General features: G+C 37.1%; 2 protein-coding genes across 2 annotated transcripts in view; one reads left to right on the forward strand and one right to left on the reverse strand.

The window, feature by feature from the left end:
- Nucleotides 1-2,394: 2,394 nt before the first annotated feature.
- UTP15 (UTP15 small subunit processome component) lies at nt 2,395-18,193 on the reverse strand. Its single transcript, XM_015819423.1, has 13 exons — nt 18,097-18,193; nt 16,655-16,827; nt 15,702-15,794; nt 13,483-13,667; nt 12,321-12,499; nt 11,250-11,375; nt 10,748-10,883; nt 9,536-9,620; nt 8,093-8,239; nt 7,060-7,161; nt 5,167-5,300; nt 4,595-4,653; nt 2,395-3,116 (listed from the first exon to the last, which is right to left on the reverse strand). Exons 2-13 carry the CDS (start codon nt 16,742-16,744, stop codon nt 2,923-2,925), a joined length of 1,530 nt encoding a protein of 509 aa, XP_015674909.1. The 5' UTR covers nt 16,745-16,827; nt 18,097-18,193; the 3' UTR covers nt 2,395-2,922.
- Nucleotides 18,194-18,793: 600 nt separating this feature from the next.
- Nucleotides 18,794-19,520, forward strand: part of ANKRA2 (ankyrin repeat family A member 2) — a 12,539-nt gene continuing 11,812 nt past the window's right edge. Inside the window, exon 1 of the mRNA XM_015819424.1 lies at nt 18,794-18,989. The gene's annotated coding sequence lies outside the window, so the exon portion shown is untranslated. The remainder of the gene's footprint in view (nt 18,990-19,520) is intronic.

Consider the following 19,520-nt stretch of genomic DNA (forward strand, 5'->3'; position numbering starts at 1 on the left):
ATGGACTGTAAGAAGTGAAATGAAATGAAACCATAAAAGATTACATAAATTGAGCCCATGTTGACATATCAGGCATAAGTGAATTGAAATGCACAACTGAATATATGCAGTCAGAATATTATACTGTTTCCTACTCAAAGCTCAAAGAAGAAATTGCTTTCATAATCAAGGAAAATAAAGATACAGCAAGAACAGTATATGAATACAATACAATAGTGAATATAAATTAGACTTCACAGATTATCCAAGTTTGTGTTCCAACCACTTGCATTGTGATGCAGAATTAGAAGAACTTTATGAATTTTATGATCGTATTTAATCTGAAAGAGAGCATACAAGCAAGATTTGGTTAGAGATTGATCAACCAATTTCTATAGTATGATCTTGAACACATACCACCATTTTCAAGGGGAACATCAAGAACTGCAGTAAAGTCTTTAACCTTACTGATAGGGAAACAAAAAAAAAACCTTTGCAATGAATCAAATATATTGTTATGAGTGAATTTGAAAGGAGACTGCCAAAGACAAAAAGAAAAAAAAAACCAGAAGAAAGCAAACTGGATGTCATAACAATTGGTTGAAATTGCTAAGAAAAGCCAAAGCCAAGAAAGACAAACGTCTCCAGAAGAAACTTAACAAAATTTCAGAGAGCTGTTAAAAGAGACAAGTAGTAGTATAATATCTGTAAACACCAAAAGATAAGGATATCAAGGCAACCTTTCCAAAAGATCTCTTGAGCCCATAAAAATGTTCCAACCTCAATCTCTTTACTAAACGATGCCAATGAACATATTTGATGTTCTTTGAATCAATCCTATAAAAATTATGTACAGTAGGATCCCTTGGAAGATATACCTTACCAAGATCCTCTACCATTAGAAGATAAAGTGAAATCATCTCTCAGTCATTACTATATGAAAAAGCTACAGGAATAGATGGAGTATGTCCAGAAATCTGTCAGGCAGCAAAAGAAAAATTTGTAAAGGTTCTAACCAAACTATGCTAATGAAGCTAGAGAATGATGCATTAGTCAGTAGTTTGAGAGACATATCAATATCCAATATCATACCAATAAAAAAAGAGTTAACAGAATATGCAAACCGTTGCACAATATCCTTAAATTACAATGATAGGCAAATAATGTTTAGGATCATCTAACACAAATTAGAGCCCTACATGGAAAAGGAGATGCTAAATCTTCAAGATGGCTTTAGAAAAGCTGGAGAATAAGAAACATTATACTGAAATATACTGGATAAATTTAAAAAAAATAAAGAATATTAAAAAATTAGTATGTGCTTCACTGATTACAGAAAGGTGTTCAACTGTTCAACCATGTCAAACTATAAAGCGTCTTTAGAGAAATGGGAATTCCAGAATATCTTGTTTTCATGCAAAAACTATACTCAGGTCAAAAAAACACAATATGAATGAAATACAGTGAAACAAAGGAGTGAGACTAAAGGAACTAGGTTTGTTTAGCTTAACAAAGATTGAAGGGACATACGATGCAGTCTGCCAATACTTGAAGGGCTGCCAGAGGGAAGAGGGTATTGATTTATTTTCCATAGCATTTGATGGTAGGATAAAAAACAATGGATGGAAGCTTGTCAGAGGGAGATCCAACTTGGAAATAAAAGAATTCCTAGTAATGAGAACTATTAAGCAAGGGAACAGTTTGCCTCCCAGAATTGTGGGTGCTCCATTGCTCCCTTTGGATAGGGGTTGGACTACAAGACCTCCAAGATCCCTTTCAACCCTATGATTCTATGAGACAAAGCTTTTCCCTTAGTTATTTAACTTGGTTAAGTAGCAGTGAAGGTTTTCTTGTGACAATTTATGGAAGGGGAAAGTTGTACTTTTAAGAAGCAAGATGGAAAGCATATTGATGATTTTGAACTTTGACATCAGGGGAAGACTCCTGAAAATACCATGTATAGCCAAGAATACAAATGGATTATTCAACAAATTAATCCAATTTTCACTTGAAGCACAGATGTTCAGGGTCATATTATCATTATACAAAGGCTTAGCTTTCTTGAGAACTATATAAAGCTGGGAAAGATGGAAGGAAAGAAAAAAAACCAGGATGACCAGCAGCAGAATGGATGGACTCAATCATAGTAGCAATGAGTGCACCATTGAAAGGCTTAAAGTACTAGGCTGGAAACATATGATCACTAAGAGACAATACTACTTGATGACACATAGTCTATCAGTGATAGTTTAAACATGCATTCTTGGCAATTAGAAATAATAATCAGACAATCCCACACTCTCCAAGAATAATTTGCTACTTGAATTAGATTTCTAAATAATCCTAGTTGTTGGCTGACAACATGCTCTTATTCATATTATGTGAAGGAGGAAAAAGATACTATATAGCCAACTGTTATTTATTTTCATCTGCTGAAATACCAACAGAAAGTACATGTTTATGATAAATTCTTAGAATTTAAAATTTTAAAATATTTAGCATAAGCATCCTTAGATACTATACATATACAGAATATTTTTATAGAAATAATTTTGTTGGAGGTTGGCACAGAAAGATCTCCAAAGGCTTGGTTTTCCCAAATGAAAGCAGACCTGGTTAAATACAAATGGTCCCACGAGAGAGCTTGTAAATAAGATATTATACAGTTTTCTTCAAGTTCTAGCATTTATTTCTACCTTAGCAGCTGACAATTTAATGATTAAAAAAATATTTGAATAATCTAAACGAGAAAGCCTAATGAATTTGCATAAATAAAAAGATATTTAAATAGCATTTGAATTTAAAAATCCACCCTTGCTGCATTAAAATATTTCAGAAGATGTGTCACTCTCCAGTCAGAAGTAATGTTTATTTTTGGGTGCAAATAAGAGCTAAATGCAAAGATTTCATTGGTGAAATTTCTCAGCACAGATCCAGTACTTTCTATAGCTCAACAGTTTTTTTCTCATCCATGGGACTGTATTTTTTTCTTGTCATGGTAGCAAACAGTGCATCCATCATTCCCAAAACTTCTAGCAATTCCTCTTGATAATCAATCTCTTTCTCTACAAGATTTTGAAGTTTCAGAAACTGCTTATCAATAACTGAGGATTGTCCAATCACAGGCATATATATATCTGGAAAAGAAAAGATACACGTTAGTGGAATTTATGTGCTTTATGAGAATAAAGACATACTAAGAAGTCCCAACTGCCTCTTTTCTAGAACAATTTTAAGCAGGATATAAACAAGAAAATAATTTGGTAGCCAAAGTCTTGTCACTATAGAAGAGGATGGAGCAGTTGGAGCACATGATGAAATTCCTTTTTGCCATTTCACTAACTGAAAATAATAGCTGGGAAAACACCAGTACCAGTTTGAGAAACAAGGCAACAAAGAGGCACAAAGTTATCCATGAGCCTTCTTGAGCCACCATCATCCCTATCTTGGATCCTAAAAAGTCAAGATGCCTTGAAGTTCAACCCCTAGTGACTTCATGGATCTGATTATGCAATTTCCTTTGTAACAATATGGAAGTGGTTTGCCACAGCTTTTTTCCAGGATTTTATTTTGGGGGGGATATAAATTCAGGAAGTTGCAGAATTAAATATTTCTGATCACAGATTCAATTTTTAAAAAAGTAGAAAAGTATGTTTACTGACTGAGTGAGTGAGCGAGAGTTATCTATGTACAATTATATGCACTGAAGTTTAGGAAGAATTGTTCTTACTCACGTCTCTCTTTTTTTCTTCCATTCAATCATGTCTGATTCTCAGAGACTGCTGGGGACATGTCCCTGCAGTTTTCTTGGAAAGGTTTTTCAGAAGTGGTTTGCCATTGCCTCTTTTCCCAGGTTGAGAAAAAAATGACTGGCCCAAGGTCAACCAGTAGACTTTGTGACTCAGGGTCTCCCAGTTTCTAGCCTTAACCTCTACACCAAATTGGCTCTCAAGTCTCTATACTCAATAGTTTTTACATGACAAATAGAAAGGAACAGGTAGTCCTCACTTAATGACCCTCATTGGGATCACAATTTCCATTAGCAAGTAAAGCAGTCCTTAGGTGAAACATCACATGACCACACTGCTTAGCAACAACAGTTCCAGTAGTCCTGGTTGCAGTTGTTGGGCAAGGACTTCATGCTTCACTTGCCTGGCCATGCCTGTCTTTTCTTCAATTCTGCTCTTTTGGCCACCCTGCATTCTGCTGCCATCACCATCAGCCAGGCACATCTCAGCAGCAGGAAAACAGCAAAGGCTACCTAGGGGCGGCAGGGGTAGGCAACAGCAGAGTGCAGGGCAGATGTGGGGAGATAAGTGGGTGAATGGAATTAAATGCTGGCTGGAAAATTCTAGGAGTAGAAGTCCACACATCTTCAAGCTGCCATGGCTGAGAAACAATTAACTACATGGTAAGGCTTTCCTAGCCTTATGGAGATCCAGTAAATGAATCTGGAACCTCCTTATATGCAAGACTCAACTTCCCATTGAAATCTAGCTACTGCCCCTATGCTTATTTGTGGATTGTATTCTTTCATTAGCAACTAAATGCATGCAGTTATGACATATCTGGGTAAATGTCAACTTTATTCATGTTATTTGGTATATGAACTTACCTATAATCATTTCTGCAACATTTATCAGTACAGGAGCATATCTTGCATCAGTCACATTTCTGCAAATTTAATTAATAGCCAGATGTTAAACTTCCTATCACACTCACTTCTTTCACTTTTAATGACCTACTGGAAAAAGAAAGGAATCTTGGTTCTTCCCTATCAGGAAAAAAACATCCAAGATACGTGGTTAGGAGCTTTTTTCCACCTAGCATTTGCTCCCTGTAACCAGAATTATAGCCTGGGATCAAGATGCTACCCATGAAGATGGTTTAAGTATTATTTCTTCATGCAGAGTAATATTTAGCTGATTTGTAATAATTGTTTAAATGTTATGGGCACTCAGGCTGAGACTCTGTATTTTAACTGTGATTTTAAATCAGACTGTAGTGCATTATTGTATTAAGTTCTTTCACATTCTGGTATTTCTCCATCCCCTTTGATCCAATAAAACTCATCCAAACTTTTAAAAAAGAATTTGAAAACCCCCATCATTCTAAAAGTAGAACACCCCAGGCAATTTATCCCAATTTGGATTACTAGTTGCCTTTGACAACTAACCTGGTAATTACCTTATTAAGAAAGAAAGTAGGACACTGAGCTGCTTTTCATCCCGCCCAGCAAGTGCATTTTTCAGGGTTCCTCTGCGGTTTAATTCTTGCATGACAGCAACTGTAACTTCAGGTGGATTCTTTTTTTCAGGGCCCTAGAAGTAGAAAGCATTCAAGAACACATTTTTACAATAAAATGTTCTCAAGCATTTCAGCAACCCAAACGTATTCCAATACCTAAAGAAAAATGAGTTAATTCAGAATGTAACAGTTTACATTTAAGAGCCATTCACAGAGCAGCTTGCTGCAATCTTGTCTAACTGCTGTGCCAAGGACACATCTGTTAAGGGTCTTGATTGCAAGGAGCTGTTCAAGGATCATTAATGAAACACTTTTTTTTGTTTTCCAAACCAACATAATTTAATTTACAGTTATTTCTAGGCCAAGGTAATCATGTATTTTGCTTTCTTATATGAATAAATTATGTTTTAAAAATGGCTCATCCCACTTTCACATTTAATGATGAAAAGCAGGTAAACATTTCCTATGACTAAATATAAAACTAAACTTTAGGAACTAAATATAAAAAGTATACAAAAATATTTTAGTTCCACTTTTCCCTAAAAAATACTTACATGCTGATATAAGAACCTGAAGTGGGGAGAGGTTCCAGGTCAGCGGCACAGTATACGATTTGCACACAAATGGTACCTAATTCAAAATGTGGCTTCTCCAAGAAGGAAAGGCCGCAAAATGGAATCCTACAGAGCACTTGCCAACCTGAGTGGGAAAACCACTTAACTGCCTGGCTCCAACCAAATCTAATCTGGCCTACATGGCCTCAAGTAAGTCTCAGTACTTTCCTCAACCAACCTTCTCCTCTCTGGCATAATTGTGTGATCTGCCTTCAAACACAGCTCTGTTTTAGCTACTCATTACTGTTCTCAGGAAGGAAAGACCTGAGGTGAGAACCATGTCCATCTTTCACTACTTTGTCTCCTGCTGCAGTCAAAAGCCTTCCATGATGTGAAAGGTGGGAAAAGATGGTTCTCTACCAACGGCCTTTGTCCATGCAAGAGATGGAAAGCAATGGCCCTCGCCTCCTTTCACAGGCCGAAGTGATACTGTCTATGATGGTCCTTTGGAGGGAGAACTTAACCTATTACTTTTCACTCTGCAAGAGCAGTGGGCAACTAAGTCCAGTCTCCAGGCCAGGCTCAGTTCCCCATAATGTGGATTAAAGGTTTGGTCTGTTTAAAGATGGAAATTTTCCGGAAATATTCATTACAGAGGAAAAAGCTTTTATTTTCCTTTAGAACAGGGGTTCTCAACCTTGGCAACTTTAAGACTTGTGGACTTCAACTCCCAGAATTCCTCAGCCAGCTTTGCTGGCTGAGGAATTCTGGGAGTTGAAGTCCACAAGTCTTAAAGTTGCCAAGGTTGAGAACCCCTGCTTTAGAAGACATAAACCAAATCTGAAAACCTGAAATGCTTTTAGCAGCATCTTTTACCGATCTAAAACCACTTTGCTACTTTAGGAATTAAAGTGTAAAACAGCAGTAAGAGGATGTTTGTGAACCTTGGGACCATCTGTAATCCTGAAATACTGCAACTTACAATGTGATCAGAACTTTGTAAAATTCTACTAAAATATAAAGAGATTCTAGTTAAACAAGTAATACTCAAAACAAGGTGATCCCTTTGTTTTCCTAATCCTTCCTATTTCTTCACATAAAACCTACCGAGGATTTCTCCAATACTTTTTAACATTACATTTGGTATTTCCCAGTATTAACAATACTACCAATGTTATTGCATATATAGCAGAAAGCTTATATTTAGGAAAATATTGATCAGATCCACTGCAGTGTATTAAAAAAAATAAAGCAGATGGTTCAAGTAATATCATCTTACTTGAAGTACTGCATCCAGAGCCTTGGAAACCTGAAAAGTTCGCAGGAACTTGTCATATTTCTTCAAATAGTTCTTCACAGGCTTGCTGACAAATAAATCTTCCTAATGACAGGGAAAGAGTCAGAGGACAGTCAATAACATGAGTGGTAAAAAAAAATAATCCTGTTTTGGCTTCATTTATTTCTTGTTTTAATTAATCTCCTCTGCTAAAAGGAATCTATAAGCAGACACAGTTTGTTCTTGCAGGATTCTTGTTTACACAGTCCACTGCTTCGTGCTCACATCATGGAAAAAAGGGGGTACTGATTTCTGGGTTCTCACCTGACTAGGTAATTTTAGGCAATGATCTTAAACAGTATCATTACAATCCAAATAGCTTTTGGACTACTCCCTGCCCAGCCCATACAAACAAGGAGAAATGTTCTTCTGTGTCCCAGCAATGGTAGAGCTCATTTGAGTAAGTCAAGAGAAAAGGTATCCTCACTGACCATAAGTAAACTTTGAAATTCCCACCTTGGCACCTTCCCTGGTGTAAACACCACCACAAACCTTTGTTAAGTATTTCAAATATCCATGCCTTTGCATCAATTTTATATTTTAATTCTTCACTGATTTAAACTGTCATCTATGCATTACAAGGCGAGGCAGGATAATTATTATATAAATAAAACAGATTCTTTTACATGATAAAGCAGATCCAATTAATTCAGTGAGACATAGTCTCAATAGACAACAGACTGTTCTATAGACCTGACAAACTTTGTTCACTTAGCTTTGAACAAATATGGTTACAACTTGATTTCTTCTATCATCAAGTTTGCCACCTGCCACTTTTGTATTTTAAATGCTGAAGTTTAGTATCCAGTTAACCAGCAGCATATTTGTTTTTGTTCTTGCTTACCCTACATTAGCTTTTCCAACCTGGTCCCATTTGTGTTAGTGTTAATATCCGGTGAAATGTAACCTAATTTTACCCCTCATATTTTTAGTTTTTCATGCCATTGACTAACAAAAAATAGGATTTTCTGCATACCTGCTTTGGTAGATAATTTTTTCCTTTCACAAAGGTTCTGTATGCAGGTCTTCTCCGATGCAAAACTTCTTTTTCTCCTTCATGCTTCCGATGTTTAACATTCAATATGCCATTTGTCATGCCTACAACCAAAGCTTCATCCTCAGGCTATAAAGGAAAACACAAAGTTGGTTTAATCCATATATTTAGTTCAATGGTATTAATTTTACAAAAACAGAAACTAACTCCTAATATTATATATGAAGAGGCATTCTACAAAGACTGAAATATTTTAATCAAATACAACTATAATAAATTACCAGGCTTAGGAGGTTAAACCCAACCAAGTTTTTTAGCCCAACTATTCTATCCATATATTCCATTGTGTTCAAGGGAGCTTATACCTCAGTAAAACTCTTTTATTTGCTTTGTTCAGTTATTTGTGCATATACTTAAAATGTAGTCAATCCAAGGTAGCTAACTTCTTAAATATGCATTGAATCCCTTATCTTTGGCCCTAAAGCTTAATTAATAAACAATGAGGTAACACTCTTGACAGAGCCCTTTTTAAAAACATTCCTCATGTCCTTATGTACCAACAAACTAATGTAAAGACTTTACAATTGTGTTATGTTTCCTAACTGATTCCCTCCAGATATGCTGTACTACATTACCGAACTCCCAGCAGCTTGGGTGTTGACTATATTATCCAGAAATCAAGAGTTATAGTCTAATACATTTGGAGCCATCAGGTTGAGGGAGACTATGTTAGTACACAGTCCAACATGATGTGGTAACAGTATATTTCATGAGATAAAGTTATGGGGTTTTTTTTTAAAGCAGACTTAAATAATCTGCCTAAAGAAGATCTAGAATGGCCAGAAGAACTCAAAAGTCAACCCAGAGAAGACATATTCCAAGCAACATTATTTGGCTATTGCCAGGCCAACAATTGTTTGACACCTAGGCTTTCAGCTGTTGGCCTTTTAGGAGGCGTTAAAAATATGGATCTTTTCTCAGGTTTTAGGGTCAGGATATCAGTGGAGCCTGGATTGCAGATTTTGTGTTGAAATGACTGGGAAGTTCAGTACTTTTAGCTGGTGTCTTATTGTTATTTTATATGCAAGTTTTTGCTTCTACTTTTTTATTAGCCAGCCAGCATGTGATTTGCATGGGCAGCCAAGTAAATTGGAAGAATATAGTGGAAAAGCACGGCACATGCACAACTGCCTTTTATTTTTATAGAAATAGATCTATTTTTATAAATGTCTTTATATCCAGTACCTTATACTCAAAAAATTAGACTGATAAGCATTTTTACTGACAAAAATCTGAAGGCCTACAAAATAAAAGAATGGCAGGGTTCACACGTTAAACCAAAAGCAAACCAAGCACATTTGGCTTAGAACAATACACAGATACAAATGCCCATTATCTGTATACCCACCAGATTATGTTACTTACTGCTAATGCAAGACTGAGAATTGATGCTTCATAGTTAAAGCTGTGCACTACTTTGTAGGAAGTTGTACTGTAAATCTTCACATGCCTAAAAAAGAAAATGTCCATACCACAGTCAGCTCTCTGCTGTAATTTCGTCAGTATAGGTAGTTCTCGACTTACAACCATTAATTTTGTGACCAAAGTTACAATGGCATTGATGAAAGTGATGTTTTTCACATTCATAACCATTGCAGCCTCCCCATGGCACATGATCAAAATTTGGCCTCTTGGCAACTGGCAGGTATTCATGGCGGCTGCAGTGTCCTGGGATTATGTGGTCACCATTTGTAAACTTCTGACAAGCAAAGTCAGTGGGGAAGCCAGATTCACTTAACAACCGTGTTACCAACTTAACAGCTGCAGTGATTCACTTAACAACTGTGGCACGAAAGGTTGCAAAATGAGGCAAAACTCTCTTAACTGTTGCTTAGCAATGGAAATTTTGGGCTCAGTTGTGATTGTAAGCCGAGGACTACCTGTATTTAATAAAATGGATTGCATAACACAGAGTTGCTGATATCCTATCATTTGATATCCTCAACTGAAGGGTTACTTTTCCTACTGCTCCAGCAGACAAGACTATATATTTTTTTCTTTGAAAGATTGAATATACCCGAAACAACCCCCCCCCAAAAAAAAGTCTCCAATCTTCCCAGCCAAACACTGAAGAATATCCCCAGGCTTTTTACATCATGCCATGACATTATCAGCCTTTCAGGAATTTGGATGAAAAATAATTTCAAAGTTATCTTAAATTGTAAAATTGTAAAAGTGATCCCCATTACTGATGTATGTAATTGCCGTACAAACATCTCTGTGTACGGTTGTAGCTTTATGCACCCTTTCCTGAGAATGAGTTTCTTTGTTGATATATATGAATAAAATGGTCATATTTCCTCTCAGCTAATGGAAAGACAGCAATCTATTGATGGCACCAAAACCACATCAGTAGACCTCTAGCCCTGATTCTGAGATTCAGTATACTTGCAAGTCTAACCTTTGTCTTCAGAAAATGGAAGAAGTGCATGACAGTATTTAAATTATATGTCCGCATCACAGTATTTAAATTATATGTCCAGTTTTCAATTTTGCAGTTGAATATGCATTCGTTGCCCAGAACTATTAATTAACACAGCATAAGCAGCTTGATAGAAAAAGCTGAAAAATACAAACCGATCTAGGGAGCCCGAGAGCAGCCTCTGACCAGAGCTACTCAAACACAAACAGGTTACAGTTTTATGGTGATTTCTCAAGGACACTAACAACTGGCCTCCTTTAAGGATATCCCAGATTTTAATGTAGCGACCACCTGCAAAGTTTTAAAAAATAGTATTTTATACATACATTTTTGGAAGGCAATCTCCATAGTTTACTTCTCTTCCCAGTCTATTAATCACCCCCTTTTTTTAATAGATTCAGACTTTCACTTGGAGTGGAGCAAAAGAAACTAGACTATAACCGAGAAAAGGCTTGCAAATCCCATTGTGCATTAAGCAACTGCAGGTCACTAATCACAGCTTACTAAGACTTGAGCCCATGCTTATGTAATGCAAATTAAAAAAGAAAAAGAAACTGGGCAACAGAGTTTTTGCATACGGAAATAAAAACAGGATGTTTTGCTTAAAACAAAGATGGCAAAGAGCGATGGAAAAAAACTGCTAATGGAAAGAAATACCTGCTGTCACAAGAAGACCTTCAGAAGGAAACAGATTAACACTCTCCACTGGCTGCCCATGTTCTATCCTCATAATGCTTTTGTCTGTCCGTGTATCATATACTTTCACCGTATGGTCGTAGGAACCTAGAAGATATCCCAGAAGGATTTAGAGCTTCACAACACATGAAGGAACAGCACATAACTATGTTTTTCTTCAGACCTAAAACATAATCTAACTTTATTAGTGCTTTAACACAAAGGAGTGGGGTTGGTTGGCTTTTTATGTGGCAGCTTGTCCTATTTGTCTTGATCAGGGGTTGTTGTAGTTTAGGTGCCTGTTTCTAACTGCCAGCTTGGAAAACTGACAAACTGATTACAAGTAGTCCTTGACTTACGACAATAATTAAGCCCAACATTTATGTTGCTAAGCGAGGCAGTTATTGAGTTGCACCTCATTTGATTATTTTTTGCCAGTTGTTAAGTGAATCATGCTGTTGTTAAGTGAATCTGGCTTCCCCCTTGTCTTTGCTTGTCAGAAGCTGGCTGGGCAGGTTACAAATGGTGATCACATGATCCTGAGACAATGCAACCGTCATAAATAATGCCAAGCATCTGAATGATCACGTGACCATGGGGAGGCTGCAACAGTAGTGTGAAAACCACTTTTTCCAGTGTTGTTGTAACTAGTCACTAAATGAATGATTGTAAGTCAAGAATTATCTGTATTGGCCGTCTTACAACGTCTAATGTCTTACAAACATTTGTAAGAATAAAACAAACTCAACAATAACCAAGTTTTCAACGTAACTTGTCTTATAATCTAAGGTCAAATATGCCATCTAAGGATTTCATGTTCTGATTCCAAAATGTTGGCAGAATTTTTAAATCAGCAACCTATCATTATTAAATTATTCTAACCAAAAAAATGAAACATAGAGCAGAAAAACCAAGCTGAATCAGGAAAATCAATCTATTTGAAAATAAATAACTAGGAAATTTATAATTAGGAAAATATTGTAATAGTAGAGGAATGAAAAAAAAATTCAGGAAGTCATTTGGTCACCAGTAAATGTAAGGTAAATCACGAACCTGTTACAAAAAGATCTGCATTCAGTTTACTAGTACAGCCACATCTTACATAATCTGCGTGCTCTTTATAGCATGCTATTTCAGATGAGGTTGAAACATCCCAAACACGTGATGTGTAATCATCTGCTCCAGACATTATTCGATACTTATCAGACAGAAATCCTACAACACGTACTGCTCTATAAATCATAACAACAAAAAACAAATATAAAGCCATCTAATTTTTGCTATAGTCAATACAAACCCTTCAAAGGGTTTCTGTATTCTACTATTTCAAAGTACTGATTAGCACTGTTTTCTGAATTATTTGAAGATTATCTGAGATACTTAAAGGTTATCTGAAATCATCTATCATTTTAAAAAATGAACATAAGAGTTGAGAACAATATATTAAACATCTAAGAAAATAATCTTTATAAATAGGGGTAAAGCTGTCCACTAATTCACACAGCGAATACAAATAAAATGGCTGGGTTCACCCATCAAGGTAACAATAATGATCCAGTTATTCTGGGTTAAAGCATGATATGCTAAGCCATCTTATAGGCCAGTCAGAATTAGTTTGGATTTGTGCATCCTATAAGATCTGCAAATAAACAACTAAAATACCAATTAAACTTTAATTAGTAAATTAAATGCATTCAACAATTCATATTGTAAAATTCTGTATTATTCATAAAAACAAACTCTTGTCATATTTTTAAAACATACAATTATGAAAACTCTGCTTGGATCAATAATCGAATGTTTTCAAGTTGTTAATATTTTCAAGTATATTAATTAAAACCAAATTTAATAATCAAGTTTTCTAGCACAATTAAACAAATCAGATCTGTGGGAGCAAAGGTGAGCATATAATTATGTGCAAAATGTATGCCAAAAGTCTGCATTTTACATCACAATTGCACACAAAGAATTTTTTAAATCAATGCACTGTGCCTAATGACATTACTATAGACTCATCAGTTGGTAAAACAATGACAACTTATTACTTGTAAATATTATATTTACAACATAATTAACACATTTGTTCATTAACTGAGAAAACAAATGCTTCAAAATATATTTTTCTCACATCTGAAATTGCAATTACTCCAAAGTACATTTGTAGATTGAAGCAATTAGTCAATGAATCAAGTTATAGTCGTGTTCCCGTACTTACTTGGTGTGGCCTTCAAACTGCCTTAATGGTGCTCTTCCACCAATGTCAAAGATCCGAACTCTCCCCTCTTCACTGCCAGCAACAAGCAGCTGCCCATCCTCTCGATAGGTAGCACAATAAGCTACATCTTTGAAGCGAGAAAATGTTTTGATTGGCTCTTGTGAATATCGTCCATATATGTGGATCTAAAACAAGATATAATGCACAAATTTTCATTCAGAATGAAACTAGAAAAAGCCAAAAGCTTGCTGCTCATGGCCACAGTTGATAAACGAATCATTCTCCACATGCCCTACATCAAAGTCAATAACTTTGATCTTGATTGCACAGACATTACTGTGGCTTTTGAAATGGCCAAAAGGTAACTCTGATTTGTAGCAATGTTTTCTTTCTTTAATAAATGTGTTTAACAACTTGCTATGATCCTTTTTATTTTCTTCATTTTTGGTGCACAATATACTTGCACCCTGACTGCTCTTTAGAAGGCCAGATCCTGAAGTTGAAACTCAAGTATTTTGGCCACCTAATGAGAAGGAAGGACTCACTGGAGAAGGGCCTAATGCTGGGAAAGATTGAGGGCAATAGAAGGGGACGACAGAGAATGAGGTAGCTGGATGGAGTCACTGAAGCAGTAGGCATGAGCTTAAATGGACTCCAGAACATGGTAGAGGACAGGAAAGCCTGGAGGAACGTTGTCCATGGGGTCACGATGGGTCAGACACGACTTCGCAACTAACAACAAAACACTTGCAGAAAGATATGAAAAGGGTCCCTTATTACGGCCTTTGGACTAATAAACTTGTCATCATATAGTCATCATGATGATTTTGAGTTTGAGACCAATGATCCATAGAATACCTCTTCTCTGAAGAAACAGTTCTCTTTCAGATATATCTAGAGACTCACATTTATTGATAAACCATTGTTTGGTATCACAAGTATAAGCATAGGGATCCTGAATGGTACATGTTCCTTTTCTTAGGTAACAAAACAAAATCTTTGTTTTTCTTCTTGACCAAACTAGTTTGTTATGACTTATGAATCCAATGATAACTACTAATTCAGATTTCCACAACTGGCTACAAAACTTTTCCCTAGAACAAAATTTCAGTAAGATTAACCAATTTAGAGTTTTAACATGGTTCTGCCAGAATGAAAAGGGGACTAATGAGCTTAAGGCTCTTGGAGCTAATTGTTACTGTGGTGGAGGATGACTGATTAGTCCCTTGAGGGGAAGGAAACTATCATTCTCTCATTCTATCTGTGGATCTCTGAGCTCCTCAAAAAGGCTGAGGATGATTTTACCTCCTCTGAGGAGTAAATCAATTGAGTGAATATTTGCTGTCTCCACTGCAACTGTTGAAAATTATCCCAGGGAAGGGAAAGATTTGCAGTACAGGTGTGTGTATGAGGAGACAGTCATGCTTCTGGTGAGCAGCAGCTTGAAAGATTAAATTCTGAAAATGGTGGTTCCAACTTTCTGATAACTATTGTGAAGCAGCCAAGAAGAATGAGGGGCTACCTAAACTTTCAGGGGACCTGGCAATCAATGAAAATTTTTCAATGAAAAATAAAGATAAAAAGAGCAGAAAACCAAGATAATCAAAGAGAGAAACAACCTAGAACTAAGGAGAAACTTCCTGACAGTTAGAACAATTAACCAGTGGAACAACCTGCCTCCAGAAGCAGTGAATGCTCCAACACTGGAAGTTTTTAAGAAGAAACTGGCCTGAGCAGGGGGTTGGACTTGATGACCTCCAAGATCTCTTCCAACTTTATTATTATTATTATTATTATTATTATTATTATTATTATTATTATTATTATTATTATTATTATTAAGATGAGGTGGGAGCTGGTGCATCAACCTGCATATCAGAGGGAAGAATCAAACAACTTGGAGATAGTTCTATGAGGCAACCTACAGGCTACAAAAGAAATTCTTTGCTCTTGCTACTAAAGTAAGTGGAAGGAGCAACTTAAGTAAAAATATGCACCAGGAAAAAAAACTATAGAATTATTAAAGACCTTTCCATATAATAGAACTGAATTCCCTATGCATTGTTTTGCCTGTTTCAGCAAATGGGCACATTTGTTCTACTACAATAAAAATAGGATGGTACACCAATTAATTTGCAGAAATTCACTACAATACAAAGTAGAATTAGAGTGTGAGAAAATGTAGATATTTTAAAGCAAAAATTTAACTTAAATCTTACCCTTGATGAGGCTGTGACAGCATAATTATACGGAGGAACTGGAGAAAAGTCTATTTTATTCACTGCACCGAATTCCTTTATCTGAATGGGAGTCTGAAAAAAGGTAGCACAATGTTAAACATTATTATCCTTTTTAAGGCAATGTTATTAGAAAAAATATTTATAAAAGACTGAAAGAGAAAAGTGACAATCTTTAAGTTTAAAAATGAAATATTTTTATTCACAGCATTGCAACATCAAATGCATTCACGTACAGTGAAACTTCATTTTAATAGCTCATTTGGGGGGGAAAGAATGTCAATTACTCCCAAATTTCATAAAATAAGAAAATAGATACTCATGATGATTTACTTCACTTGTGTAGTACTTTCATTTTGCAAATTTATTTATTTTTCTTCCTGTCATTTTCCTGCAAGTGCCAGCTCCACTTTTTTCAGATCAACTGAGTAGTCATCCATTGGTTGAGACAAGAACTGACAGCCAAGGCTGACCTTGTGGGCTGAAAGAGAATCACCCAACTAGTTTTCATGCCTATGGCAGGATTGGAACTCACACTCTCCTGATTTCTAGCCTGTTTTCTTAACCACTAGACCAAACTGGCTGTCAAAAATTAACATTATATTAACATAATTTGCACAATTGCTGTAGTTTTGTAAAAAGTAGGCTAAATTACCATAACTTCAACTATCTTGTCCAAACTACTCTAATGCAACCCACTTGTCTGGCACTTGTGAGAAATGTTTGGATGGAATCTAGTCCACGAATTCTAAAGTCAGCTAAACTGAGGATTTGTTAAATCAGTGTTCATTCAGGAATGGGAGAGTGCAGAAGTGATATACAAATTTTGCATTTTTCTTTTTTCAATGAAAAAAAAAATCAAATCAGGTAATATTTACAAAGAATTGACTATATCGGTTTCAGTTCCTAAAATTAGCTACAGTTTATGTTATTACCTTGTAATTCTTCCAATACAAAGTATCCTTTGTAATTTTTTCTCCAAGCTTTGGAAATGTCTGAACTATTACTGGCTTGTAATTTGCCATTGTTTCTTAAAGAAATTTCTCCAGAAGCAGAAAGTAATCTTCCACCTGTAAACTTCATAAGGCTAGAATTTTCTAGATACAACCTTTTAAAATAAAAAGCAAACAGATTGTTTAAAATAGCAAAATAAATAAGGGTACAATTCTCCCATCTTCTTTTATCTAAAATATGAATGCATAGAATAAATCTTAGAATTCAAATTACTGTTGAGGACTAGGCTGTTTCACTCATTTTGAAATGGGAGGTGGTAAAATTCTACAATAATCCACAATATATTTGTTATTCCATCTTAAACAAGAATTCTATTTCTAAGAAGAGATTGGACAGCCATTTGTCTGAAATGAGATAGGGTTTCCTACTTGAACAGGGTGTTAGATTACAAGACCTCCAAGGTACCTCCAACTCTGTTATCCTGTTACTCTTTTCCATTCAATTTTTTAAAATCTAACTAGAAAATCTGCTCAAACGCTCCTCAGCCAACTTAAGGTTTATATTTTTTCCTTGAAGTCAATAGTTACAAGCTCTGAAGAGGGATGTGAGCAAAAGTCTCAATGTCAACTATCGCACACCTAGTAAATTGCAATTGATAATTTATAGCCGATTCAATGATATAGTCAGACTTCATAAACTGTGTTTATGACAATACAGGTTATGCTCAATTCCGGCCGCCCGGTTTTCCATTTAAAAAGAAATCAGATTGGTAACAGATAAAATGGAGCACTTTTTCTTATTGCAATTGCTTTTAGAATTCATTGATAGCATGAATGCCAGTGGAAGACTGCCCCAAGAAACGTTTTTCGGAAGCAACATTGCCCCAAATACCAATGATTGCAAACGTGGAAAAGCGCTGCTTTCAGACTTCACTTGGAGGCTTTCCAGGGCCACCTGCCTGCTGTTAACAATGCAGGCAGGCAAGGAAGCGTTAATCTAATCCAGTGTTTCTTAACCTTGACAATTTTAAGGCATGTGGACTTCAACTCCCAGAATTCCACAGCCAGCAATGCTGGCTGTGGAATTCTGGGAGTTGAAGTCCACATGCCTTAAAATTGTCAAGGTTGAGAAACACTGATCTAATCTAATACTCCTGCAGATCAGGAGTATTAGATTAGATCAGAAACACTGATCTAATCTAATACTCCTTCCCCAACAAGGTGGGGAAAGAAGCGGCTCTTCCTGATTTGCCTTCCTGCCATTAAAACGCTACAGTCTACCTACCAGTACTAGAGAAAAGAGGATGAATTGAGGCTAAAAAAGGAAGAACTAAACCAGGGGAAGGAAACCATTTTGTTTCGAGGTTGGGGAGTTTTCGCATCTCTGGGAATTCCCCCCCCCCCCACAATCAGCCCGCAGTTACCGGGACCTCCGGTTCTTCACGCTCACGCTGCCACCGAGGGAGCCGCCATCGCAGCACAGTGTTGCGGCTCAGCAACTACGTCATCATACCGCGCCTCCTCTCTAACTTCTGCGGCGGCCCGGCAGAGGGCGGGCGCTTTTTTCATTCGCGTCGGCTCACGCCCTTCTTTCCGCTTCTTTTTTGATTTCGCCAGAAGAGGGCAGAATAAGCCGGAGGGAAGCTCTTCGCAATTTCTGCCCGTTGTCAACCAATCTTTGTGTAGGGCAGGGGTAGGCAACCTTGGCTCTTTTATGACTCGTGGACTTCAACTCCCAGAATTCCTGAGCCAGCATGGCTGGCTCAGGAATTCTGGGAGTTGAAGTCCACGAGTCATAAAAGAGCCAAGGTTGCCTACCCCTGGTGTAGGGTGTTGCATTGTTTTAAATTTTCTCCACTGCGTATACAAGGAAGCAGGGGGATAGAAGAAGAGGTTGTGGAGACGAAGCAGACTAAGCCCTTGTCCCGGGGTCTCGAACTGTTCCTGAGCTTCAACCCTCCAGGAGAGAGGGCAGCAAGGAGACAGCTAAGTCTAGTATCTGCTGCCGCGTGTTGCCCCCTCGTGGCCTTCTGGAGGCTTGCAGTCCAGATGAGGTCATCGTAGCAGCAGAGCCGCCCCCCCCGTGTCTGAGTCTCCTGTGCGCTTCGGCGGAAGTGACGTCATGGAACGGAATAACAACAGCCGCGGCTTGGCGTGCAATGTGAGAAACGGACTGAGACAATGGAGCTGAAGGAAGGCGAGGTGGAAGGGGAGGAATTCGGCGACCTGTGGAAGTGAAGCCGGAGAGGCGGTGAACAGAAGCGTCTGCGCCCTAGAGGTTGCTCCTTCTGCAGCCCGCTGGATGCTGGTTCTGCAGGTGAGGTCTCCTTCCGGAGGCGCCAGGTTAGATTCTGTGAACTTGAATCATATTTAGGCTATTTAAATTGGTTGTCGTTGCCGCATCGTGCGGCAACAGACTTAAGTTAGCGGTGTCCGATGGAAAGAAATCGTGGTTTCGCGTTTCAGTTCATAGGGAGCCTTCCTGAATAAAGGAAAATACAGTGAGATACGATGAAGACCCAGACCGTTGGAAACAATAGGCTGACTCTGTAAACCGCTTAGAGCAGTGTTTCTCAACCTTGACAATTTTAAGGCATGTGGACTTCAACTCCCAGAATTCCACAGCCAGCACTGCTGGCTGTGGAATTCTGGGAGTTGAAGTCCACATGCCTTAAAATTGTCAAGGTTGAGAAACACTGGCTTAGAGAGATCTGTAAAGCACTGTGAAGCGGTATATAAGTCTTAAGTGCTATTATGAAATGTATGTTCTATGTACTATAAGCTGTCTTCGTTTATATGTTTTTTGTAAAAAGGTGGAATTTAAATTTACTTTTTATTGAAGATAAAT

Source organism: Protobothrops mucrosquamatus, unplaced genomic scaffold (assembly GCF_001527695.2).
Source record: "Protobothrops mucrosquamatus isolate PMUCROS unplaced genomic scaffold, P.Mucros_1.0 scaffold919, whole genome shotgun sequence".
NCBI classification, from domain to species: Eukaryota; Metazoa; Chordata; class Lepidosauria; order Squamata; family Viperidae; genus Protobothrops; species Protobothrops mucrosquamatus.

Coding starts and splice junctions, on each gene's coding strand:
- UTP15 (XM_015819423.1), bottom strand. CDS start 16,744: ATGGCAAATTACAAGCCAGTAATAGTTCAGACATTTCCAAAGCTTGGA. Junction 12,500..13,482: donor CAGTTTGAAGGCCACACCAA/GTAAGTACGGGA, acceptor TATGATTTATAG/AGCAGTACGTGTTGTAGGAT. Junction 3,117..4,594: donor TGTTGCAGAAATGATTATAG/GTAAGTTCATAT, acceptor TTTCTTTTCCAG/ATATATATATGCCTGTGATT.